The 26,096-nt window shown below is 43.9% G+C and overlaps 1 protein-coding gene across 10 annotated transcripts in view; it reads right to left on the minus strand.

Moving 5' to 3' along the window:
- Positions 1–26,096, minus strand: part of LOC106607418 (bromodomain-containing protein 4) — a 72,432-nt gene that overhangs the window by 16,489 nt on the left and 29,847 nt on the right. For 7 of the 10 annotated variants that reach the window (XM_045720671.1, XM_045720674.1, XM_045720675.1 and 4 more), the window contains 18 exons: positions 24,090–24,227; positions 18,927–19,062; positions 15,674–16,062; positions 14,793–15,194; positions 13,815–13,943; positions 13,080–13,358; positions 12,518–12,735; positions 11,200–11,567; positions 10,767–10,874; positions 10,270–10,508; positions 9,544–9,763; positions 8,697–9,151; positions 5,852–6,164; positions 5,493–5,599; positions 4,894–5,056; positions 2,337–2,464; positions 1,353–1,558; positions 727–994 (listed from right to left, as the gene is read on the minus strand). In XM_045720671.1, coding sequence (XP_045576627.1) covers positions 727–994; positions 1,353–1,558; positions 2,337–2,464; positions 4,894–5,056; positions 5,493–5,599; positions 5,852–6,164; positions 8,697–9,151; positions 9,544–9,763; positions 10,270–10,508; positions 10,767–10,874; positions 11,200–11,567; positions 12,518–12,735; positions 13,080–13,358; positions 13,815–13,943; positions 14,793–15,194; positions 15,674–16,062; positions 18,927–19,062; positions 24,090–24,227 — 4,266 coding nt within the window. The remainder of the gene's footprint in view (positions 1–726; positions 995–1,352; positions 1,559–2,336; positions 2,465–4,893; positions 5,057–5,492; positions 5,600–5,851; positions 6,165–8,696; positions 9,152–9,543; positions 9,764–10,269; positions 10,509–10,766; positions 10,875–11,199; positions 11,568–12,517; positions 12,736–13,079; positions 13,359–13,814; positions 13,944–14,792; positions 15,195–15,673; positions 16,063–18,926; positions 19,063–24,089; positions 24,228–26,096) is intronic. The other 3 variants (XM_045720667.1, XM_045720666.1, XM_045720670.1) reach the window with 3 other exon arrangements.

Raw genomic sequence — 26,096 nt, forward strand, 5'->3', positions numbered from 1 at the left:
GCACATTTGTGGCCTGCTGGAGGTCATTTTGCAGGGCTCTGGCAGTGCTCCTCCTGCTCCTCTTGCACAAAGGCGGAGGTAGCGGTCCTGCTGCTGGGTTGTTGCCCTCCTACGGCCTCCTCCACGTCTCCTGATGTACTGGCCTGTCTCCTGGTAGCGCCTCCATGCTCTGGACACTACGCTGACAGACACAGCAAACCTTCTTGCCACAGCTCGCATTGATGTGCCATCCTGGATGAGCTGCACTACCTGAGCCACTTGTGTGGGTTGTAGACTCCGTCTCATGCTACCACTAGAGTGAAAGCACCGCCAGCATTCAAAAGTGACCAAAACATCAGCCAGGAAGCATAGGAACTGAGAAGTGGTCTGTGGTCACCACCTGCAGAACCACTCCTTTATTGGGGGTGTCTTGCTAATTGCCTATAATTTCCACCTGTTGTCTATTCCATTTGCACAACAGCATGTGAAATTTATTGTCAATCAGTGTTGCTTCCTAAGTGGACAGTTGGATTTCACAGAAGTGTGATTGACTTGGAGTTACATCGTGTTGTTTAAGTGTTCCCTTTATTTTAGATTTTTTTCATGACTCTCTCGTCTATCTACAGCAGATATATGGTGAGCATATATGTTTGGACCATGGAATCGCAATAATAAGTATCGTGATAACATATCGTGAGGACCCTGGCAATTCCCAGCCCTACCAACTATGTGGGAAACGAGTCTCACCGCTTCTCTCCTCCTCCTCTCCTGCTCGCGGCGTCGCGCTAGCTCCCTCTGTTGGTCCTGGGCTGAGGGCTGGGGTGGTGTGGGGGCCTGTGGGGGCTGGGGGAGGGCAGCGGGCTGGGCCTGGGGGGCTGGAGCCTGGGGTTGCTGCTGGGGTTGGGGGGCCTGGATGTGTTGCTGCTGCTCCAGACGTCTGCTTCGAGGCTCCTCATGAACCCTCCTCGACTGCTGCTGAGGCTCCAGGATATCCTCATCATCCCTGTCACGACCACTGAGAGAGAGAGGAGTGAGTTTCCCCAAAGGCTTTGCAGCAAACGTTCTCTTGACGACCAAGACTTACTCATAGAACAGCAAAGTGCTTCAATTTGACACATTTTGTTCATTCATAGAGAGAAAAGGAATGAGTTTCGCAAAGCTTGGTAGCTAACATGGTAGGTTCTTTCTGTTGACAATCCCAGACCCGCAAGACTCACAGAACAGCAAAGTGAAACTTCATTTGACAAATTTCGTTCGCTCACACACACAGAAAATGTATCGTCAAACATCGATGTTGAAATACACAGAGAAACATTGAATGCTGGGTTGAAAAACTTCGGAGATTTTGAAGACAACCCAACTGTAATCCTCACCGTAGTTTCTCCTGCTCCCGGCGCAGTTTGTCCCTCTCAGCCTGCTCTGCCTGGGCCTTAAGAGCCTTTTCTCTCTCCTCTTTCTCCCGGGCGGCCCGGCGGAACTGCTCGAAGCTGTCGCTAGATGACTTCACTGCAGACAAGGGCGCTGACGTGGGCTTCTGGGCCAGGCTGGCCCACGAACCCATGTTCTTCAGTTTCACATCCTGACCGATGGATAGATGGAAAGATAGACGGAGAGTGAGACAGAGACACAGGTAGACAGATGAGCGCGAGGGGGGGATTGAGGAAGAGCAGATACGTTAGTATTTGATCATGACTGACCAAGGGGTCGACTCATTACATAGCCACTCATTTCAATAGTTTGGCTATGACGGTATTCTCATTATAAGAGATAATATACAGGGTATACCAAACATTAGGAACACCTTGATACACACGGGAAACTGTTGAGCGTGAAAACCCAGCAGCAGTGTAGTTCTTGACAAAAAACGGTGCGCCTGGCACCTACTACCATACTCTGTTGAGGCACTTCTAAATCTAAATGGCACACCTACACAATCCAGGTCTCAATTGTCAAGGTTTAAAAATCCTTCTTCAACCTGTTTCCTCCCCTTCATCTACACTGATTGAAGTGGATTTAACAAGTGAGACCAATAAGGGATCATAGCTTTCACCTGGATTCACCTGATCAGTCTGTCGTGGAAAGAGCTTCATGTTTTGTATACTCTGTATTACATTTACATTATAGTCATTTAGCAGATGCGCTTACCATGAGCGACTTACATGAGCAATTAGGGTTAAGTACTTTGCTCAAGGGCATGACGGCAGATTTTTCACCTAGTCAGCTCTGGGAATCGAACCAGTTACCTTTCGGATACTGGCCCATACTAGGCTACCTGCTGCCTAGTATGGGCCAGGAGTTATATGTTTATAATAAGGTGTATGTGTGTATGGCAACGTGCTGCTTGGTCTTCCACCCACCTGTACCTTTTTGGGCGCGACGGGCATTTTGGGCTCCTGTTTGAACTTGTCTGGCAGGGAGGAGGGAGGAGGACCGCTGGGCTCTGAGGAACGGATGACCGGCCGAGAGCTGTCCATCGACTTTACATCTGATGCACATAAACACATACAAGGAATACAGACTATGGTCAAAAAGAAAGACATATGCACTCATTTGCTTTGCACCACAGACAATCACGTTTATTCTTACGGAACGTGTGTTTGTCTGCAAATGAGCACTATTCCCCAATATTGTTCTTCCATACACAGTACACCCCCCATATAAAAACACACACACTAGGGCTGGGCAATATGGCCAAGGTATTTGACACTATTTTATGTTTTTGAATCATAAAAGTCCTACATTTGCTTTATGAGTAGTGCATGACCCTAGGGTGGCAACACATATATTCTAAGTGTTTATTAATGTGGCTTTCTCCATTCTGATTGATTTAAACACAATAAAAGTGCATTTCCTGCTCTCATTTGAGATCATTTCCACACTGCCGCATAGGCCTGCACGTTATGGGCAATCGTTTTTAACCAAATGTTAACTTGCGATTTAGATCAAAACACTTTGAACTGTTGTAATCATGGAAATATAATGATTATTATAATTCTATAGTTAGAATATAATAGCAGGCACTTTGAATACAGTGTTTGACATGATAACGAATGAAAATGCCAAGGAGTTATTTGTGACAGAGTAGAAACCAAAGTGTTGGTCAGTGTTTTCCAGGGGACCCTATAATCTTCGGCTACATTAAACGTTTACTATTACTTAATGTAGATAGCCATTTCATGCACTGAAATCAGGTTGTATTAGTTAGCTACATTTGTTCTGACGCAGTAGATTTATTAGCTAGCCAGCTGACTAGCGGTGAGCATTAGCGGCTAACACAATTGATTTTAGCCACAACTTGCGAAGACAAGACAAACTAGCTGTTTGCAGACAGTTAGAGAAACTAACAGTGTAATTACAGAACCTTTGTGGATTTATGTTAATAAGCAAAGTGGAAAGGAGCTTTGTTGTATCTGCTGCATTGACTATGCAGTCTCGTAGTCGAAGCATTAACCTCTCTGGTATCATTGGGACGCTAGTGTCCCACCTCGACAACAGCCAGTGAAATTGCAGGGTGCCAAATTCAAACAGAAATCCCATAATTAAAATTCCTTAAACATACAAGTATTATACACCATTTTAAAGATTAACTTCTTGTTAATTCAACCACAGTGTCCGATTTCAAAAAGGCTTTACGGACGAAAGTACACAATGCGATTATGTTAGGACAGAGCCACAAAACACCATACAGACATTTTCCAGCCAAGGAAAGGACTCACAAAAGTCAGAAATAGCGATTAAATTAATCACTTACCTTTGATGATCTTCATCTGGTGGCACTCCCAGGACTCCATGTCACACAATAAATGTTTGTTTTGTTCAATAATGTTCCTCTTTATGTCCGAAAACCTCAATTTTGTTGGTGCATTTAGTTCAGTAATCCAAAGGCACAAAGCGCGCTCTCAACATCCAGACGAAAAGTCAAAAAAGTACAATAAAAGTTCGTAGAAAGATGTCAAACGATGTTTAAAATCAATCCTCAGGTTGTTTTTGTCATAAATAATCAATAATATTTCAACCGGACAAAAGCTTCGTCAATAGAAAAGGAGAAACAAGAAAGGTGCGCTCCCGATCACACGCTGGGCTCATGTCTGGAAATGTCCACTGTCCTCTCATTGAAAGTGCTGTATCTCCCTCATTTTTCAGAGTAAAAGCCTGAAACAATGCCTAAAGACTGGCCACATGTAGAAGAAGCCATAGATATCGTGAACTGGGTACTAAGTCTTTGTATGGTGGATAGGCTTTCAATGGAAAAACAGCCTTTCAAAATAATAGTACTTCCTGGATGGATTTTCCTCAGGTTTTCGCCTGCCATATCAGTTCTGTTATACACAGACATTATTCTAACAGTTTTGGAAACTTTAGAGTGTTTTCTATCCAAATCTAGGCACCAAATCTAGCAGAATGGATGAGGAAACAGCCCTTGCCTTAAGCCCTCTAGGCCTGAGTAGCAGGCAGTTTAATTTGGGCACGCTTTTCATCCAAAATTCCGAATGCTGCCCTTTATCCTAGTGAAGTCAACTGCCCTACTTGATTGACAGGGGGCGGGGCTTGGTGAGAGAGTGAGAGCAACGACTCAAGTAGCGGAGTAAACTATAAAAGAGGACGTTACACACGGCGGAGTTGCGTAACACATTTAACAAACCAAACATTGAAATACCATTATAGAAGTTACAGTAAAAACTCAAACCGGTCAGTGCATCAATACCGGTATATAGTAAAATACAGTATAACGCCCAGCCCTAACACACCAAGTTCTGTTTTGCTATCCTTGTGGGGACCAAAGAATTGATTCCTATCCTATTTTCCTCTAACCCTAAATCTAACCCTGAACCTAACCATAATACTAACCCTAAATCCCAAAAATATATTTTTTCCCTTGTGGGTCCCAGCAAGGGTCCCCACAGGTGTACTCACTCTGCTGTGCATGACCTGGTAGAGAGGGCTTGCTGTGGCAGTCTGGGTGTTTGTGAGGGTCTTGTCTCATGGCTGGGCCGAAGGGCTCTCCTCCTCTCATCACTGGAGAGGGAGGCAACTTCTCTTCTTTCAAGCCTACCAGGGCCGGGGGCGCACGCTGCTCCTTCAACACAGCACAAAGCCGGACAGGGTTAAAGGCGCATTCTGGAAGATGTTCTGCTGTTCAATGGTCGTTTCGATGAATGTTATTCACCCATTAAAAAACAGACTTAGGATTGTGGCTTAAATGCTTGCTGTCCCTTCAACAAGCACATAGAAATAGGTTAACGCGTACATTCCCCACACAGAGGCTCTATCGAATTTCACACGGCACAACCAGAGATCAGGTATCCAGGGATCCAAATAGTATTTGTTTTCATTTAAATACGTTCAGCTTTTCATTGAGCCTGCCTGGAGTTCACTTTTTTTTAGGATTAGTCTATTAACTTCATTGTGCCAGGCAAGCTCAAACAATCCAGCGAAGCTATAGTACTTGAGAGAAAACAAATATTATTTGAATGCACGTTTTCTAAACAGATCCAGACACACACAATACTCACTTTCTTGGGCTGCAGGTTGTGTGGCGGAGACTGGTGCGTTATGGGCGGATACTGGGGGAGGTGGGGGGAATGCATCATGATGGGGGAGGGGTTCTCCCTTAGGTGCCCTGTAGGCAGAACAGAAAGGGAATGATTAGAAGCACCATTTAGTCTGATTCAAATCCTACAGCAGTGTCCTAACATACCGAAACACACAACGTTCTAAATTGTCCCTTTTGCAGTCATGCTGTATAGATTGCTGTGTTATAATAATGTAGTTCCTGAGATAGTACACACTTCCAGGTTTTATGAGATCTGAGGTTTTCCAATAAATTGATCAATCAACCAATTTAATCAATCAATCAACACTTGAGTCTCACCGCTGTTGTATGGATCAGCCTTGATCTGTCGAGGGGAGAGGTGTTGCTGGATGATGTGCTGTGCTTTGGCGGAGGACTGCATGGACCCCTTGTGTTGCCCTGCAGCGGCATGCCTGTCTGACTGACCCGTCTGCTGCGCCACCGGCCCCTGGGAGGGGTAACCCATCTGGGCATGCTGCTGCAGGTGGCGGGCAACCTGGTGCGGGGGTAGGATCTGCTGGGGCTGGCGCGAGGGGGGGGTGGGTTTGGACTGGGGCTGGGGAAGCTGGACTGAGAGCTGGGGTGGCTGAAGAGAGGGTTGGGAGGGCTGGACCTAGGATAGGAGGATAGGATCAATTTAATGTCCCAGAAGGCAAATTTTACTAAGACACACAGTGACTCTGTATAAGAAATAAACAATGTACATTACACACTCACCGTACACAATACAAATATTATAAAAGCATTATGTGGACCCAAAGAAGAGTAGCTGCTGCTTCTGCAAAAGCTAAATGGGGATCCAAATAAACTAGGGCTGACCCCATTTAGTCGACAGGCTGTTGGTCCCCAGATTTTCTTTTATCTAACAGTTTTTTATTTTCATGGTGTACAAGACACCCGTCTGATTTGCGCCCGTCTCGGTGAACTAATCCATTGCGGCAACCACAGGGATGGAACAATCCATCACTCTTAAGTTATATGTATATGGTTATAATATGTAAAAAAAACTCAATCTAATATTATTGTATAAGAAATGCGCTTTCTCCCGCGTTGGATATGGTTGCCGTCCGCGGTTTTTGAAATAATCTTCTGTGCGCCGTAGAATTGACGCCTTTCCCTATGTTGCCATCTACATGATGGCAAAATGAACCAGCATATTGGGATTGAGAACAATGCAGCAAAGGCAGCAGCAGAATGGATGAGGAAACAGCCCTTGCCTTAAGCCCTAATTTTTCCCCGGGGGGGGGGGGGGGGGCTCGGTTGGTTGAGGGGCAGCTCTTGGGGAACTGTGGGAGGATCTTGGATGGTTGGTGGCCTGGAGGTTGGGGTCTTGGGCCAGTGGGTCGCTGGTTCGGGTCCGCATTTTAACTTGGTGGGAGATCTGTCGACGTGACCTTGGGTGGGATGCTTGACCCCTCCTGTGGGTCGCTCTGGACGGGAGACGGTTAGATGACTGAACGTAATGTAAATGTTGAATGGCTTTACTGCAGGTAGATTGTATTTTTTAAAATATTTTTAAAAACAATTCCAGACAGAATAACCTACTGTTTTTTGACGAACTCCAAGGTCCTCTGAAAATACTAGTCCCTTGCGAATCGACATCCCTGTGTTTTGAGAGAAATGTCTGTTTGACAGGTGTTGCTCACAGATTGCGGAAGAAAACAATAACTGATTTGACAGCACCACAACCAGCATCGAGCTGTAGGACTAAGAGCGCATCCTGTTTAGTCTTAATACGGTCAATTATTTAGGCCTATATTTTAATATATAGTCTAATGTATCAATCAATCATTTATTCGTTCATGCCATCACACAGCATACGAGACATGCATGCTTTTGAAATGAAATCAAGCAGTTTTGTTTCAAAATTAAATAAAGTGAGCTTTGAATAACTAGCCTAAACAAGAAATAAACCGCAATTCACAAATGCATGCAACTGTTTTTAGTCTGCTGCAATAAAGGCTTTATATATTATTCGTTAGAACAGAGTCTATGGCACACTTATTTAGTGTTGTTTACACTGTCCCAATTGGTCAGAAAAAAGTATATTGTAATCTAACAGCAGCTGTTTGGCACACAATACTCACGCAACGCTTGCTCCTATACCCTCCTTTTTCTGGACCTCCAGTAGTTTCCACAACTAAGTCAAATGTCTTCACACACATCTGACTTGCCCTTTCCCTCCTGAGCAACCAGTAAACATTCTCCCGTTTCAAGTTTATTTTTCACATCATCTGCATCCGGACGTGCTACCTGTCCCAGACTTGCTGTCCCAGACCTGCTGGAACCCTGACCTATTCACCGGACGTGCTACCTGTCCCAGACCTGCTGTTTTCAACTCTCTAGAGACAGCAGGAGCGGTAGAGATACTCTCAAAGATCGGCTATGAAAAAGCCAACTGACACTTACTCTTGTGTTACTGACTTGTTGCACCCTCGACAACTACTATGATTATTATTATTTGACCATGCTGGTCATTTATGAACATTTGAACATCTAGGCCATGTGCTGTTATAATCTCCACCCGGCACAGCCAGAAGAGGACTGGCCACCCCTCATAGCCTGGTTCCTCTCTAGGTTTCTTCCTAGGTTTTGGCCTTTCTAGGGAGTTTTTCCTAGCCACCGTGCTTCTACACCTGCATTGCCTGCTCTTTGGGGTTTTAGGCTGGGTTTCTGTACAGCACTTTGAGATATCAGCTGATGTACGAAGGGCTATATAAATACATTTGATTTGATGATTTAGCTGTCGACATTACTGTGTTTATTTTTTTTTAACCAATTAATTGATGTGATTATGATAGGCTATTGGTCAGGCCCTATTGGTCACATACATGCGATGCTTACATGTGTCACGTAAAGAGAGCAAGGGTTGAGGGAATAGGGAATGTTTTTCCTAAACAAATGAGTGATTTCAGTAACAGAACTTCTGTCAGAAACAAGTAAGAAACTATATGGCTGTAATGATGTTGCAGCTTCAGCACGGACAGCTCAATAAACACTTGCTGTGCTGTCTTTTGCTGCAGTAGGGAGGAGAGCGAGACAACGTGCGCCAGTCACATACAGGACAACTCATTCGACCAATATTATTTTTAGTCGGGGACAGCCCTAAAATATATTACACACTCAACATATACACAATACAGACCTGTACAGACTGCAGGAGGGGAGCCTGGTTCTGTTGTTGTTGGCGAACCTGGAGAGACTGCATGATCTGCTGGGGATTGTGTGGTTGTTGGCCAGGTCTTCCCTGGCTCTGTCCCTGCTGGAGCTGTTGCAGGTAGAGATGCACCTGGCGGAGGGGTAAGGGCGGAATCACCTCCTCATCATCCTCCAGGAGCATCTGGGGGGGCTTGGAGGACAACAGGCCCTGAGGGGTGAGGGTGGGGGGGGAAAGGGGCCGCTGCTGCAGGGGCTGAGGGGGGGCGGGGTGGAGGATGTGGGGCTGAAGGTGGTGCTGGGGTGGAGGGACTTGTGGCTGGAGCTGTTGTAGTAGTAGGGTTGGCTGGGTCGCTGGTTGCTGCTGCTGGGGGGGTTTGGGAGGTAGAGCTGCTGCCCTGTGGCTGGGTCGAGACGGCTGCTGGGGCAAGGCGATGTGTAAAGCTACATGCGAAGAGGAGGAAGGGAAACAATGAGAAAAAGGTGGTTAGGAGAGTCATGATGGAAACATCACGATGAAAAAAAGTCAAAGGACTGCCTAGTTAATCTAATCATAGGTCAATAAATTCTTAGAATAAACGTTTAGGAAGCCTTCAGATAACCCAAGACCAACTTATTGCAGAACTGGGTTCAAATAGTGTTTTCTTTCAAATACTTATCTTGCGCTCAATCGATCCTGCCCAGTGCACCAGATGGGTGGGATTGGAAAATGATGGACTATTCCATTGGTCCCATTATGCCAGGAAAGCTCAAATCAACCATAGTATTAGTATTAGAAAAAATACCAAAGACTATCAGATCTCAGGCAGGTGTGGCTTGAAGAGGCCGGGACTTACCTGGGTTAGGGTTGGGGTGGATGGGGTGCTGGTTGAGAAAGGGGTGCGTCTCCGGGGACACGGGCCCCGCTGCCGAGTGAACGTTGAGGTGGGGGGGCACGGCAGGCGACGAGGAGTGGTGGTGTTGGGACAGGTGCATGAGGGGCTGCTGGCTGAAGTGGGGCAGCAAATCAAACGTGTTCTCCAGCAGCTGGGAGGACTCCAACGCCGTGACTGTTACCTAGACATTACACACATGCACCATCATACAATGAACTTCACTGCTGCACTTTTCTAAATGCTTTTTTAGTTAGCTGTAAAGTCCCACTGTACAGTCCCCATCCCATCAAATCGTATTGGTCACATACACATATTTAGCAGATGTTATTGTGTGTGTAGCGAAAAGCCCCACTACATGTTTTCTATATCGTCTTACTGCTGTTTTTAAGTCCTGTAATAAGCTTTTATGAAAACAGACAATAAAATGCTATTTTGTCGTATCTTTAGGATCACATAGAAAATAAGCATTCAAGCTTTGTTTTTCCCCCATAATTGATCATGTATGCAATGTTAAGTATCTTAAATAAATCCTGTACTTGTGTATTTTCCTACTTGCACTGACTTTTCTGAGGGAACATGTACTTACGACTGTGATATGTGGTTATCTAAATGACCAAAATGTTAAATATGTCTCCGGCTGGAGCAGCTTACTACTTTTAGTTCTCTCATAAATTCAATCAATCTTACCGGGGGAGGGGCCATGTAGGTGGCGGGGGAGGGATTATGGTGCTGTTGTTGCTTCAGGTGGATGCTGGGCTGCAGAACAGGACCCTGGGGGTGAAGGTGGCCCTGGGGGTGAGGGTGGCCCTGGGGGTGAGGGTGGCCCTGGGGGTGAGGACCAGCTCCAGACATGGTATGGTGGAGATGGGGCTTCTTCCCTTCGTTGGTCCCATGGCCTTTCTTCTGTTTCTGTTTAGGAGGGATTCCTGACAAGAGAAGGCAGAGAGGAAATCCTGACTACTGAATGAAGCTTTCGTCTATCAATTCTGAATACGTGATAAAAATCTGTTGTTGACCACAGCCACAATGTGAGATTGTTAAATATTGAAGTATTGACCATGATATATGCATGAGGTAAATAATATGGGGCACATGCGAAATACCTCAATGTTACACTTCAAACCAAAGAAGATAAAAACAACATTTGAGGAGTGAAATGAGAAGGGCTTGGTGCGTGTTCCTACCCTTCTCCTCATCACTGTCTGAGGAGCTGGAGTCGCTGCTGTCGGAGTCAGAGGAGGAACTGGCCTTGACCTTGGCGGCCGTCATGGCCTCCATGGTCTTCTCTGCCACTATAGGAGAGGTCGGCACGTGACTCAACATTTTCTCAAGACACACCATCTTCCACAAACATGGTGTTTGGTCAACATAAAACTACATTGCTAAGACAAAGTTAAAGGAAACCGTTTGGCAAAACGATAAAAAGTTACCGAGGAGCTAGAGGAAAGCTGTGGGAAAATTATCTTAATACCTCGTTTTTCATGTTTTTGTAACCGCAATTTTGGGATATATTTGAATGAATTACGCAACATCATTACATTTCAAATTATTTGTAGGGGGTCAGGGAGTTTCTGTTTGGCAACAGGGGGAGGCAAAGACACACATGTTGAGACTCACCAGGAACCTTCTTCTTGTTCTTGCGGAGGCACGACGACACGTATCGCTCCAGCTCTCTCAGCGTGGACGGCTTGAGTGTCTCAAAGTCTATCTCGATCTCGTCGGGGTTGGAGTTCTTTAGCGAGGGCTCTCTGGACTGGATGATGTGGACTACACGGCCTAGCTTGTCGCCGGGCAGCTTGTTGATGTCCAGACTCAGCTGCCTCTTCTCCTCATACGACATGGGCTTACCCTTCTCCCCGGGGGCTCCGGCTGCAGCCGGGTCCTCCTCCAGGCCCAACACGGGCTGCAGAGCTGGGGGCTGCAGCGCTGCCTGAGGGCCCAGGGCTGCGGAGTGGTTGTTCTTCACCACACCTCCCTCCTTCTTACTGCAAGATCAGAGCAGAACATATAAACTATCAGTACAATTTCAACTGGAAGAGAATAACCTTTGTCTATTCCAATGTCCATACAAGCATACTACTTAGAATGAAGTAGTGAATTCTAATTAGTATGCTAGTAGATGGACATTGTAATGTAGCCACAGTAACGTAACATCTCTGGTAAATGCAGAAAGAGCAGAGGCAAAATACAAATCATGTTACCACACTTGCCGTGGAAATGAGACAGAAGCTTATAAATGGCTTAGAGGATTAACAACAAACAGCTTCATGAAGTCATTTGACAAAGGCAATCAGTGCTTTGAGGTCAGCAACGTTTAAAATGTGTCAATACAATCCATGCGCTCAGCAAATTATGTGTCCCCTTAAATGTCACAGGTCCTGACTTGTGAACAAATTTTTTATTTAACCTTTATTTAACTAGGCAAGTCAGTTAAGAACAAATTCTTATTTTCAATGACTGCCTAGGAACAGTGGGTTAACTGCCTTCTTCAGGGGCAGAACGACAGATTTTTACCTTGTCAGCTCGGGGATTCAATCTTGCAACCTTTCGGTTACTAGCCCAACGCTATAACCACTAGGCTACCTGCCGCCCCAATGCCACACCTAAGACAGAAATTCCCATAGCTGTGTATTGTACTGATGGAGAACCAGGCCAGTACAGTACAGAGGTGTATATGACAAACCAGGATCACTGAGTTAGCCAGCTAACTTTAATAAGCAACCGGAAAGAACTCGTGATTTTCTGTTTAATTAAAAAAGCTACATTTAAATATTTTTTTACCAGTTTTTTAAAAATCAATTTGCCCATTTCAAACTTTTTTTAAAACATCAAAATATTCAGGCAAGTTAGCTGGCTAACTCCTTGGTCCTGTTTTGTAGCATACCCCTCCTCTCAGCTTGGCTCAATAGTGTGAAAAAGCCATTATTGTTCCTACCTGGGTTTCTTGGTCTTCTTGGGCAGGAGCTCCTTGTTGTTGTTGCTGCTGCTGTTGTTGTTCTTGGTCTTCTTGGGGAACTGAATGGCCGGCTCCGGGATCTCTTCCACCGCTCCTTTCCTTTTGTGCTTGTCTTTCTTCTTCTCCTTCTCTTTTCTCTTTGGTTTGCTGGCCTGTGGCTGCGAGAGGGCTGCCAGCTGCTCATGGACAGCTTTGAGCTGTGACAGACAGACAGGAAACCAACGGTCAAAAAACAATGGATAGTCATTGACTGGACGTCACCAAATATTCTAGGGGGGTCAGAAAAGACACAGCACCCTTCATCCATCTTCAGGGATTCAATTAGATTTTAAACAACTTTATTTATCCATCAAATGTATCACAAATGGATGCTATTAGTGCCAACATAGAAAAATCAGGAAGAAGATATTTATGAGGGGGTTATGGTTCATTTCAATAATGTATGATGAATAGAGATGTCATTAGAGAAGCTGGAACCTTTAATCAGGGGAAAAATCCAATCCTATTTGCATTCCATGTTGTTGTTTTGGTCTTTCCTCACCTGTTCCTGCAGCTCGGCCAGCCTCTGGGCTCTCTCCTCCTCCAAGTCGTTTGTGGAGGATTCCGACTCAGAAGACGAATCACTGGAGCTGTCCGAGGAGGAAGCAGGGTGTTTGACCGAGGAAGCAGGACCTAGGATGGAAGAGGCTGGGTTTAGGATGGGTGGCGGCTGGGCCTTGATGATGGGGGCGGAGGACTGGAGCAGTGCAGGGGCAGGAGCCGAAGCCAACGTCTCCTCAGGCTCATCTGGCATCTTGGCGAAGCGCATCTCAAACACGTCCTGTTGGAGAAAGAGAGGGAGGGAGAGAGAGGACATACTCAGTGTCAGAGTCTGGATAGAGAACAGAACTGGGTGGTGTTCAATCGGGCACACCGTAGCAAAACTAGTTGCAATGGAAAAGCAAACATCGGCATTCTGATTTTGGAAAAGTTCAGGAACCTATGAATTTCACTCGGTTTCAAAACTTATTCTCCCTACTGAACAACCCAGATTTCAAAATACATCTGCTGCACCAGTAAAACACAGCAAATAGTTTAGCAAACAGGTACATGAAAAGGCCTAAGCTCATGTGGGCATTTGTTATGAAATAGATTTTTGTGACTTACATGTTTATCTGTCACGCGTGAATGTTGCCATTTATATATTTACTATATATCAGACTTGCCACAACTTAAGTTACTTCTGGAAAATGTAAGTAATTAAATATAATTATGACGGTGTTAGATGTGTTATTACCTGTAGTCTGCGTGCCATAGCCACCACCTCGTGGTCGGGTGGGTTGTACTTGTAGCAGTTGGAGAACATTAACCGCACGTCGGCAGCAAACTCCTGGGCGTCTCTGTACTGCCTGTTGTCCAGCTTCAACTACAAACACATCACAACATGTCAACAAAACCACGTCACATTGTTGGAATCCTTTTTGAGGACAACGGCATCCCTTAGAGAGCTACACTTCTTCAGGCTTTCCTTCCAACCCTAATCCAACATAGGGCTCTGGTCGAAAGTACTGCACTATGGGCCCTGGTCAAAAGTAGGGACATTTTATATATATATTTTTATATATATTGTGGCAAAGAAGGGGGTCGAGTGATAAATGGCAGATATGTGAGGGCAGAACTAATAAACGGGCTCTGCCCGATCACTAAAATGGCCACCCCGATCAGAACTACAGATCACAAAATGGCCGACTGCCAAAACTACAATTCCCAGAAGCAAGGGGAACCCTCAGAAGGTGGAGCCGACCCACAGATAAAAGGTCAAGAAAAACCAGGAAGAGAGAGAGAGGGCGGGAAGGATCTATGAACCATAGAGAAAGAGACAATCTACATTGGCTGGATTTACCGTGTATGAGCTGGACTGTTTTGGACTTACCTGTTGGTGTTTAGACCTGGACCTACCGAGGACCAGATTTGTGTACCGAACCCTGCTATCCTTGACCTTACCTGCGGCCTGGGTGGACCAGGACAGCGAAACAAACACACAGGTACTGTCATGTTCGAAAGAACTTTCATTCTGGGCTGACTTTGGTGACAGTTTCCCACTTAATTTGTGACAAACGCTCCTAACTTTGAAGAGGTTTGCCACAATATATATATGTATTGGGGAGTGGCTTTCCATATCTATCTATCTATCTATCTATATATATCTATATATATATAGGGAAAAAGGGTGCAATTTGAGACACACCGATAATTGTGTTCCATTCAAACCCACCTTGACAGTGGCGAGGTCCATGGGGTGTTTGATGATGTCGTGGTAGTCGTGCAGCCCTAGCATGTCCACGTTTACTGGCTTGTAGAAGGGCCAGGCGTAGGCCGCGTGCTTCTTGTGTAACATGTCTCGAACCAAGCTGGAGCAGTACCGTAGCTGCTCCTGCTGCTTGGGGCTATGTGCCCCTACCCCTGGTCCACCGGGTCCCCCTAGACCGAGACCTATCCCGAGGCCCAGGTGGTGCTGGGAGTCTGGAGCCTCCTTCTTGATTAGCTTGGTGGGCCTGGGGCTTTCACGCCGCGGTAGCGTCTTCCCCGACTTGGACTCGGCTGGAGAAGACTCGCTCAGCTGGTCGTTGGCCGTGGGGGTGGTCGTGTCTGCTTTCCTCTTCTGGCTCTTTCTCTGCTAGAAGGGGGGAAGGGAAAGAGGGGGATAGAGAAATTAGGGGCACGGGGAGAGGGACAGAAAGGGGAAGAAGAAGAGGCAGAGTATGAGAGGAGAATGTGATCGTTTTAGATCAGTTGCAAGGTAATACACATTAGTGTACTTTTGTCAAAAGCATTCTGAACTGCGATTGATTGAGCTTCCTTGGCGCAATGGAAGCAATGGAGTAGCCCTAAAAGTGCAAACCATGCCCATTTGGCACTCCAGAGAGGTTCAATTAAATGCTCAAAGTATTTGAAGGAATGCAAATACTATTTGAATCAAATACTATTTGAAGGGTCGTTCATTATGCATCAAATGGAAGAAAACAGAAAAACAGGGAGCGACCACCTCAACTCTCATTCATTCCCATTTTCCATTTTGCGCTATAATGAACACAACCCAGTTCTGCAAGCAATATACCCCGCACCCTCCCTGTGCATGCCCTCCATCTTACTCACTTTGGCCATGGGCACAGGGTTCTGCAGTATGGGGGCAGTGCTCTGGATGGAGGTGGGGGGCAGGGTGGTCTGGGTGGGGGGAGGAGGCACGGAGGTCATAATAGGGAGCTTAGGAGGGGCCTGGAGAGGCAGGTCCGACGGGCCCAGTGAGTAGGGGGCCCCCAGCTGTGGCGCATGGGCATGGGTGTGGACAGGTAGCGTTGGGGGCACGCGGGAGGGCAGGGCCTGCATGAGGGGCTGAGGAGGTAGAGATGGGGGCCCCTGGTCCTGGGTCTGTTGCTGCACTGGTGGTCCTCTGGTCTGGGGGCCTGGGGAGTGGCTGGAGAAGCCCCGCGTCTGGGGGGTGGTGGACGGAGAATCCATAGTCGGGCCTGGCTTCAAGTTCAGACCTGGGAGGGTGTGAGACACACAGGGAGACAGAACAATGCATTAATGAAATTGAATAAGTATAACTACAAGAAATCTAAGATGTCAATGAAATTATATCCAGCTCAGGGCTCCAGCTATGCATTTGTTTTTTTAACTTGATAGATAATTGGCTAGATGTCAAGCTCAAGCTTCTTGGTTACAGTAGACATTCAATCCCCTCCTGGAGAGAGATCTAGGGCCCTATAAAATCCGCAATACGCAAAATGTGGACGAAAATCACAGAATCCAGACATTAAAACAGAATTCAACAAAATTCTAAATGTATTGAAAAACGTAGCAATTAGTCCAAGTTTACCATAAGACATGAACAGAATGCATCATTGATTCGCATTTCCTGCAACTTTCTGAAGAGGCAAGGGGAATTCCCTGTCTGTGTATGTACGGTGCGCGCGTCTACCACTTTGTGCAGCCGTTAGCATGATGCTAATGAAAAGTCTTCTGGTAGATGGAAAGGCTTCCCCAAAAACCTTCTCAATTAACTTCTTATGGATGGTGGCAGTATTGAGTCACTTGGATGACTGACGTGCCCAGAGTAAACTGCCTCCTACTCACTCCCAGAAACTAAGATATGCATATTATTAGTAGATTTGGATAGAAAACACTGAAGTTTCTAAAACAGTTTGAATGATGTCTGTGAGTATAACAGAACTCATATGGCAGGCAAAAACCTGAGAAAAAAATCCAACCCGGAAGTGATTTGTAGCTCTATCTAATCCCTGTTCAAACTAGTGTCTGTGGGGTCATTTTGCACTTCCTACGGCTTCCATTGGCTGTCAACAGCCTTTAGAAACTTGTTTCATGCGTCTCCTGTTACTGGGCAGAGAATAGGAGCTCAGTCTATCAGTGGACTGCCTGGGACCAGTGAGTTGTTTACTGCGCAGGCACATATGGCGCGCCGCTCATTATTTTTCTTCTGTAATGAATACGCTATTGTCCGGTTGGAATATTATCTACGTTTTATGTTAAAAATACCCTAAGGATTGACTGTAAACATCGTTTGACATTTTTCTACAAATGGTAATGGAACTATTTGACTTTTTGTCTCTTATTTTACACTCACGCATTATGCCTTTGGATAGTGATCTGTACGCACGAACAAAACGGAGGTATTTGGACATAAATATGGAGTATTTCGAACAAAAAGAACATTTCTTGTGGAAGTAGGAGTCCTGGTAGTGCATTCCGACCAAGATCAGCAAAGGTAAGGGAATATTTATAATACTATTTCTGAGTTTAGTTGACTCCAGAACTTTGCTGGTATCTTTATAGCTTTGCTTTGATGGTTGAGCTCTGTACTCAGAATATTGACAAATGTGCTTTCGCCGAAAAGCTATTTTAAAATCTGACACAGCGGTTAAGTAGTAGTATATCTATAATTCTTTCAATAACTGTTGTAAATTTTATCAACGTTTATGATGAGTATTTTTGTAAATTGATGTGCTCATTCACTGTAAGTTTTGGTGGGAATACATTTTCTGAACATCACGTGCCAATGTAAAAAATGGGGTTTATGGATATAAATATGTACTTTATCGAACAAAACATACATGTATTTTGTAACATTGATTCCTGGGAGTGTCATCTGATGAAGATCATCAAAGGTTAGTAATTAATTTTAGCTGAATTTCTGGTTTTTGTGATGCCTCTGCTTGCTTGGAAAATGGCTGTGTGGTTTTTCTTGTTAAGGTGCTGTCCTAACATAATCTAATGTTTTGCTTTCGCCGTAAAGCCTTTTTGAAATCGGACACTGTGGTTAGATTAAGGAGAATCTTATCTTTAAAATGTATGTTAGAGAAATTGTAATTATGAGATTTTTGTTGTTTTGAATTTGCCGCCGTGCACTTTCACTGGCTGTCGTCATATCGATCCCGCTAACCGGATTCAAGCCATAAGAAGTTAACCGTTAACTACAATATAACCTACGCTGACCTGGCAGAATGATATCATGATTATTTGCATCAATCTAGTGGGTATTTGTTTAGCAAACTCTACCATCACATGTGCCAAAACACAGCTAAAAACAGCCTCTTGCTGGTGTGCACTGTAATTAGAGGGCTAAGTACACGCCAAAATGTTACTTTCTCAAAATTTTCTCCAGACCTCAAGTGGTCTCGATGTGGTTTAAAAAAAAATCTACTTCATATTCATCCTCTCCAGCACCACCCCAAAATCAACATGTGAAAATCATGCATTTCTATGTTTTGCAGTAAAAAAGAGAGGAACATAAGTGTTTCCAATTACATTGTTGTTGCCTCGTGTGATTTCAGCCAATTATGAGTAGGCATTGCATACTAATTGTCTACTAATGTCATTGGAAACACTTATCTTCCTCTATCCTTGTTGCTTAAATTGTTGACTGTAAAAACACAATTTTTTAATTGCGCCTCGTGTGCACTTACGATAATACAATATACACGGTATGGTACAAAAACGGTATGACTATATAAAAATGTGGATACCGCCAAACCCTTAATAGAATTAACTTAAATGAATTTTGGTGCCAGTTGGCAACCCATCCCCTTAAGGGATTAATTGACAAACATACATTATGATGATACACAGTGATAATTATTCCTTTTATTTAGTATGAAAAGTGGAGTTTACTCACTCGAAACATGAACCCCCCCCAAAAAAGTCACAAGATATGACAACCTGAAACCTACTGTGCTGGCGCAAGTATTTCCCTTTCAAGAAAAGTTCCAGCAACTATGGTGGACACGTAACCTGGCAAGCACAGCACAGTTCAGTAGGGTATTGGAAACCCCAGGCCAGGAGTGTGTATGTGTTTCAGTGTGTGCCTGTGTGTTTGTGTGCTGTACCCTACCTCCTTCCCGTCGGCCCCGGCCTCGTCCCTTGCCGGTCATGACAGCAATCTCCGTCTCGTCCTGGGGCATCTCAGTAATCTTCTGGAGAAACATCTTCTCCAGCTGCTCAGCCATTAACACTATGTCATCTCCAGGCTTCAGTCATGGGGAGACAGACACTCCATGTTAATACAGTACCAGAAACCAAAGCCAAGACATACCTAGGACCTAGACGTACACAGTAGAGGTCGACCGATTAATCGGAATGGCCAATTAATTAGGGACGATTTCAAGTTTTCATAACAATCGGTAATCGGTATTTTTGGCCACCGATTTATTTTTTTATAAATATTTTTTAGCCAGGCAAGTCAGTTAAGAACACATTCTTATTTTCAATGATGGCCTAGGAACGGTGGGTTAACTGCCTTGTTCAGGGGCAGAACGACAGATTTTTACCTTGTCAGCTTGGAGATTCAATCTTGCAACCTTACGGTTAACTAGTCCAACACTCTAACCACCTGCTTTACATTGCACTCCAAGAGGAGCCTGCCTGCCTGTTACGCGAATGCAGTAAGAAGCCAAGGTAAGTTGCTAGCTAGCATTAAACTTACCTTATAAAAACAAAATCAATCAATCAATCATAATCACTAGTTAACCTGTTAGGGCTAGGGGGCAGTATTGACACGGCCGGATAAAAAACGTACCCGATTTAATCTGGTTACCACTCCTACCCAGTAACTAGAATATGCATATACTTATTACATATGGATAGAAAACACCCTAAAGTTTCTAAAACTGTTTGAATGGTGTCTGTGAGTATAACAGAACTCAAATGGCAGGCCAAAACCTGAGAAGATTCCATGCAGGAAGTGGCCTGTCTGACAAGTTGTGTTTCATCTCTTTTTATTGAAGACTGAGGATCTTTGCTCTAACGTGACACTTCCTACGGCTCCCATAGGCTCTCAGAGCCCGGGAAAAAGCTGAACGATATCGAGGCAGCCTCTGGCTGAAACACATTATCGCTTTTGGCAAGTGGCCGATCAGAGTACTATGGGCTTAGGCGCGTGCCCGAGTCGACCCCATGCTTTATTTTCTTTCGTCTGTTTACCTAAAAGCAGATTCCCGGTCGGAATATTATCGCTTTTTTATGAGAAAAATGGCATAAAAATTGATTTTAAACAGCGGTTGACATGCTTCGAAGTACGGTAATGGAATATTTTAGAATTTTTTTTGTCACGAATTGCGCCATGCTCGTCACCCTTATTTACCCTTTCGGATAGTGTCTTGAACGCACGAACAAAACGCCGCTGTTTGGATATAACTATGGATTATTTTGAACCAAACCAACATTTGTTATTGAAGTAGAAGTCCTGGGAGTGCATTCTGACGAAGACAGCAAAGGTAATAACATTTTTCTTATAGTAAATCTGACTTTGGTGAGTGCTAAACTTGCTGGGTGTCTAAATAGCTAGCCCTGTGATGCCGGGCTATCTACTGAGAATATTGCAAAATGTGCTTTCACCGAAAAGCTATTTTAAAATCGGACATAGAGTGCATAGAGGAGTTCTGTATCTATAATTCTTTAAATAATTGTTATGCTTTTTGTGAACGTTTATCGTGAGTAATTTAGTAAATTCACCGGCAGTGTTCGGTGGGAATGCTAGTCACATGCTAGTCACATGCTAATGTAAAAAGCTGGTTTTTGATATAAATATGAACTTGATTGAACAAAACATGCATGTATTGTATAACATAATGTCCTAGGGTTGTCATCTGATGAAGATCATCAAAGGTTAGTGCTGCATTTAGCTGTGGTTTGGGTTTATGTGACATATGCTAGCTTGAAAAATGGGTGTCTGATTATTTCTGGCTGGGTAGTCTGCTGACATAATCTAATGTTTTGCTTTCGTTGTAAAGCCTTTTTGAAATCGGACAGTGTGGTTAGATTAACGAGAGTCTTGTCTTTAAAATGGTGTAAAATAGTCATATGTTTGAAAAATTGTTTTTGCATTTGAGGTTTTTGAATAACGCGCCACAGGATTACACTGGCTGTTGAGTAGGTGGGACGCTTGCTGTTGGGGCTAGGGGGCAGTATTTGCACAGCCGGATAAAAAAACGTACCCGATTTTAAACTGGTTACTACTCTTGCCCAGAAACGAGAATATGCATATAATTAGTAGATTTGGATAGAAAACACTCAATTTTCTAAAACTGTTTGAATGGTGTCTGAGTATAACAGAACTCATATAGCAGGACAAAATCTGAGAAGATTCCATACAGGAAGTGCCCTGTCTGACAATTTGTTGTCCTTCTGTTGCATCACTATCGAAAATACAGCATCTGTGCTGTAACGTGACACTTTCTAAGGCTCCCACCAGAAAGTGGAATGGGGTGTTTGCTGTCTCTGGGCGAAGAACAGCAGGAGAATTTGTGAGTGGTCAGCCTGGGGACAGTGACACTGGAGATGCGCAGTCACAAGAATTAAAAAAAAAAAAACTTTCAGCTTTTGAATGAATACATTGCCCGGTTGGAATATTATCGCTATTTTACGAGAAAAATTGCATAAAAATGTATTTTAAACAGCGTTTGACATGCTTCTAAGTACGGTAATGGAATATTTTTACATTTTTTGTCACAATGTGCTCGCGCGTCACCCTTCGGATAGTGACCTGAACGCACGAAACAAAACGGAGCTATTTGAATATAACTATTTATTTATTTGGAACCAAAACAACATTTGTTGTAGAAGTCCTGGGAGTGCATTCTGACGAAGAACAGCAAAGGTAATCCAATTTTTCTAATAGTAATTCTGAGTTTAGTGAGTCCCAAACTTGGTGGGTGTCAAAATAGCTAGCCGTGATGGCCGAGCTATGTACTCAGAATATTGCAAAATGTGCTTTCGCCGAAAAGCTATTTTAAAATCTGACACCGCGATTGCATAAAGGAGTTCTGTATCTATAATTCTTAAAATAATTGTTATGTTTTTTGTCAACGTTTATCGTGAGTAATTTAGTAAATTCACCGGAAGTATGCTAGTTCTGAACATCACATGCTAATGTAAAAAGCTGGTTTTTGATATAAATATGAACTTGATTGAACAAAACATGCATGTATTGTATAACAATGTCCTAGGAGTGTCATCTGATGAAGATCAAAGGTTAGTGATGCATTTAGCTGTGGTTTTGGTGACATATATGCTTGCTTTGAAAATGGCTGTGTGATTATTTTTGGCAGGGTACTCTCCTGACAATCTAATGTTTTGCTTTCGCTGTAAAGCCTTTTTGAAATCGGACAATGTGGTTAGATTAACGAGAGTCTCGTCTTGAAAATGGTGTAAAATAATCATATGCTTGAGAAATTGAAGTTATAGCATTTGAGGTATTTGTATTTCGCGCCACGCGATTCCACTGGCTGTTGACTAGCGTCCCACCTCGCAAGCGTCCCACCTCGCCCAGGGAGGTTAACTACACATGGTTGATGATATTACTAGTTTATCTAGCCTGTCCTGCGTTGCATATAATCGATGCGGTGCGCATTCGCGAAAAATGACTCTTGTTTCTTTTAACTAGGGAAAATGTGTCACCTCTGCTGCAAACAGAGTCAGGCTATATGCAGCAGTTTGGGCCGCCTGACTCATTGCGAACTGTGAATACTAATTATTCCTAACAAAGACAGCCAACTTCGCCAAACAGGGGATGATTTAACAAAAGCACATTTGCGAAAAAAGCACAATCGTTGCACGACTGTACCTAACCATAAACATCAATGCCTTTCTTAAAATCAATACACAGAAGTATATATTTTTAAACCTGCATATTTAGCTAAAAGAAATCCAGGTTAGCAGGCAATATTAACCAGGTGAAATTGTGTCACTTCTCTTGCGTTCATTGCACGCAGAGTATGGGTATATGCAACAGTTTGGGCCGCCTGGCTCGTTGCGAACTAATTTGCCAGAATTTTACGTAATTATGACATAACATTGAAGGTTTTGCAATGTAACAGGAATATTTAGATTTAGGGATGCCACCTGTTAGATAAAATACGGAACGGTTCCGTATTTCACTGAAAGAATAAACGTGATAGTTTCCGGATTCGACCATATTAATGACCTAAGGCTCGTATTTCTGTATGTTATGTTATAATCAAGTCTATGATTTGATAGAGCAGTCTGACTGAGCGATAGCAGGCTCGTAAGCATTCATTCAAAACAGCACTTTCGTTTTGCCAGCAGCTCTTCGCTGTGCTTCAAGCATTGCGCTGTTTACGACTTCAAGCCTATCAACTCCCAAGATGAGGCTGGTGTAACCGATGTGAAATGGCTAGCTAGTTAGCCGGGTGCGCGCTAATAGCGTTTCAAACGTCACTCGCTCTGAGACTTGGAGTAGTTGTTTCCCTTGCTCTACATGGGTAACGCTGCTTCGAGGGTGGCTGTTGTCGATGTGTTCCTGGTTCGAGCCCTGGTAGGAGCAAGGAGAGGGACGGAAGCTATACTGTTACACTGGCAATACTAAAGTGCCTATAAGAACATCCAATAGTCAAAGGTATATGAAATACAAATCGTATAGAGAGAAATAGTCTTATAACTACAACCTAAAACTTCTTACCTGGGAATATTGAAGACTCATGTTAAAAGGAACCACCAGCTTTCATATGTTCACATGTTCTGAGCAAGGAACTTAAACGTTAGCTTTTTTACATGGCACATATTGCACTTTTACTTTCTTCTCCAACACTTTGTTTTTGCATTATTTAAACCAAATTGAACATGTTTCATTATTTATTTGAGGCTAAATTGATTTCATTGATGTATTATATTAAGTTAAAATAAGTGTTCATTCAGTATTGTTGTAATTGTCATTATTACAAATAAATAAATAAAATATTTTTAAAAAAATCGGCATCGGCTTTTTTTGGTCCTCCAATAAATGGTATCGGCGTTGAAAAATCATAAATCGGTCGACCTCTAGTACACAGATCTAGCACTACCTAGGAAAAAGCATCCATTCTAAAACAGTGTCCATTCTAAAAGTTAGCCAAACTCTAAATATATGTCTCTGATACTAACTATATGGGGTGCGGTGGTCATAAAATGAACCACCTCATTCAAATTGTCAGCACTTTCTATAGATTATATTTCTATGGTGGTGGTTGACAACAGCTACAGTGCATTACTGCATCGTTACCTTGTTGTAAATGTAGCAGTTGGTAAACATGGTATTGAAATCTTGAATACATTCTTGGGCGTTCCAGTAGTAGCTGTTCTCAAGTCGCTTCTTGATTGTTCCCATATCCATAGGAACTTTAATAATCTTGTAGTAGTCCTGAAATTTTTTATTTTTTTTAAAAGTAGAATTCAATTAAAAACAAGACAGTCACAGTCAGACAGAGGAATCTGCCAAGTGTGCATGTTGGGTGCTTGGGTGGTACAGCCACACAGAAACACTAGTAGAATAAATAATCCAAAAAAGAATAATAAAAAAAAAAAAAGAAGCTCTTTGGGGTGCAGAGTTGTAAGGGCGTGACCTAGAAAAGGGAAAACTAGCACTCACTGGAAATACTGCAAAGAAAAAGGTACCAGTGCACAAAGTCTGGAACCCTTAACAGCTTCTACCCCCAAGCCATAAGACAACTAAACAAGACCACTAAATAGCTAATCAAATGGCTACCCAGACTACCTGCATGTACCCTTTTTTGCACCAACTGTCATGCACTGACTATGGACATACACTGGACTCTACCCACAGACATAACACCCAAACAGCATGCGCACACATGCATACTGACGCCACACACACACACACACACACACACACACACACACACACACACACACACACACACACTTCTGCTACTGCCTATTATCTATCCCGTTGCACAGTCACTTCACTCCTACCTACACTCTGGCCTGTTTATTAGGTATACCACACCATTCATGAAAAAGGTTCGCTCGTGGCCGTGGCTTGCTATATAAATCAGGCAGACAGGCATCCAGTTACTGTTTGATTGAATGTTAGAATGGTCAAAACGAGTGACCTAAGCAACTTGGAGCGTGGCATGATCATCGGTGCCAGGCGCGCCGGTTCGAGAAACCTCAGAAACGGCCGGCCTCCTGGGCTTTTCCGTGTCTAGGGTTCACAGAGAATACTGCGGGGGGGAAAAAAAAAAAAATCGAGTCAGCGGCAGTCCTGTGTGCGAAAACAGCTCGTTGACGAGAGGTCAATGGAAAATGGCAAGAATCGTGCAAGCTAACAGGCGGGACACAAACAGGTAATTAACAGCGCAGCACAACAGTTGTGGGCAGAATAGCATCTCGGAACGCACAACTCATCGGATGGGCTGTTGCAGCAGACGACCACACAGTGTTCCACTCCTATCAGCTAAAAACAGGAAGTAACGCTCCAATGGGCACGCAATCACCAACACTGGACAACCGAAGTGAAAAAACATTGCCTGGTCTGACGAATCCCGGGTTCCTGTTGCGTCATGCTGATGGCAGAGTCAGAATTTAGTGTAAGCAGCATGAATCCATGGCCCCATCCTGCATGATGTCAACAGTACAGGCTGGTGGCGGTGGCGCAACATTTTGCTGGCACACGTTAGGCCCGTTGATACCAATTGAGCAACGATTCCATACCCTGAATAATTCAGACGGTTCAAACTGGTACTAGATGGTGTCCCTAATAAACTGGTCACTGAATGTATATGAACATCGCAACCTTAATTACCTTGTACATCGACTTGGTACTGGTACTCCCTGTATATAGCCATGTTACTTGGACTCATTGTTTCTCGTTATCCATTGTGTATTTAGTCCTCGTGTCACTACCCTCCCCCCAAAAAACGTAATTTGTTCTTTATCTTAACTCTGTTAGAAAAGGTCCCGTAACATTAAAATAGTTGAAAAAGGACCGTTAAGTAAGCATTTCCCTGTTGGTCTACAACTGATTTGATAAATAGAAATGCCACCCCAAAACATTTGTGCTGATGTCAAAATGAGGGACGTTGTACAACACATTCATCAACGTCACTAACCAATCAGAGTATCAAAGCCAATAACGGCTCTGGCCCAACCCTTCTGTATCTGGGAACAATCAGAACTTTCATTTTATAAAATGCCAGGGAGAAAAGCAAACCCAGACTCATGGTGGAGAAGAAACACTAGTGAGTGTGGCGTTTGGTCAGAGCGATGT

Source organism: Salmo salar, chromosome ssa06, assembly GCF_905237065.1.
Source record: "Salmo salar chromosome ssa06, Ssal_v3.1, whole genome shotgun sequence".
Taxonomy (NCBI): domain Eukaryota; kingdom Metazoa; phylum Chordata; class Actinopteri; order Salmoniformes; family Salmonidae; genus Salmo; species Salmo salar.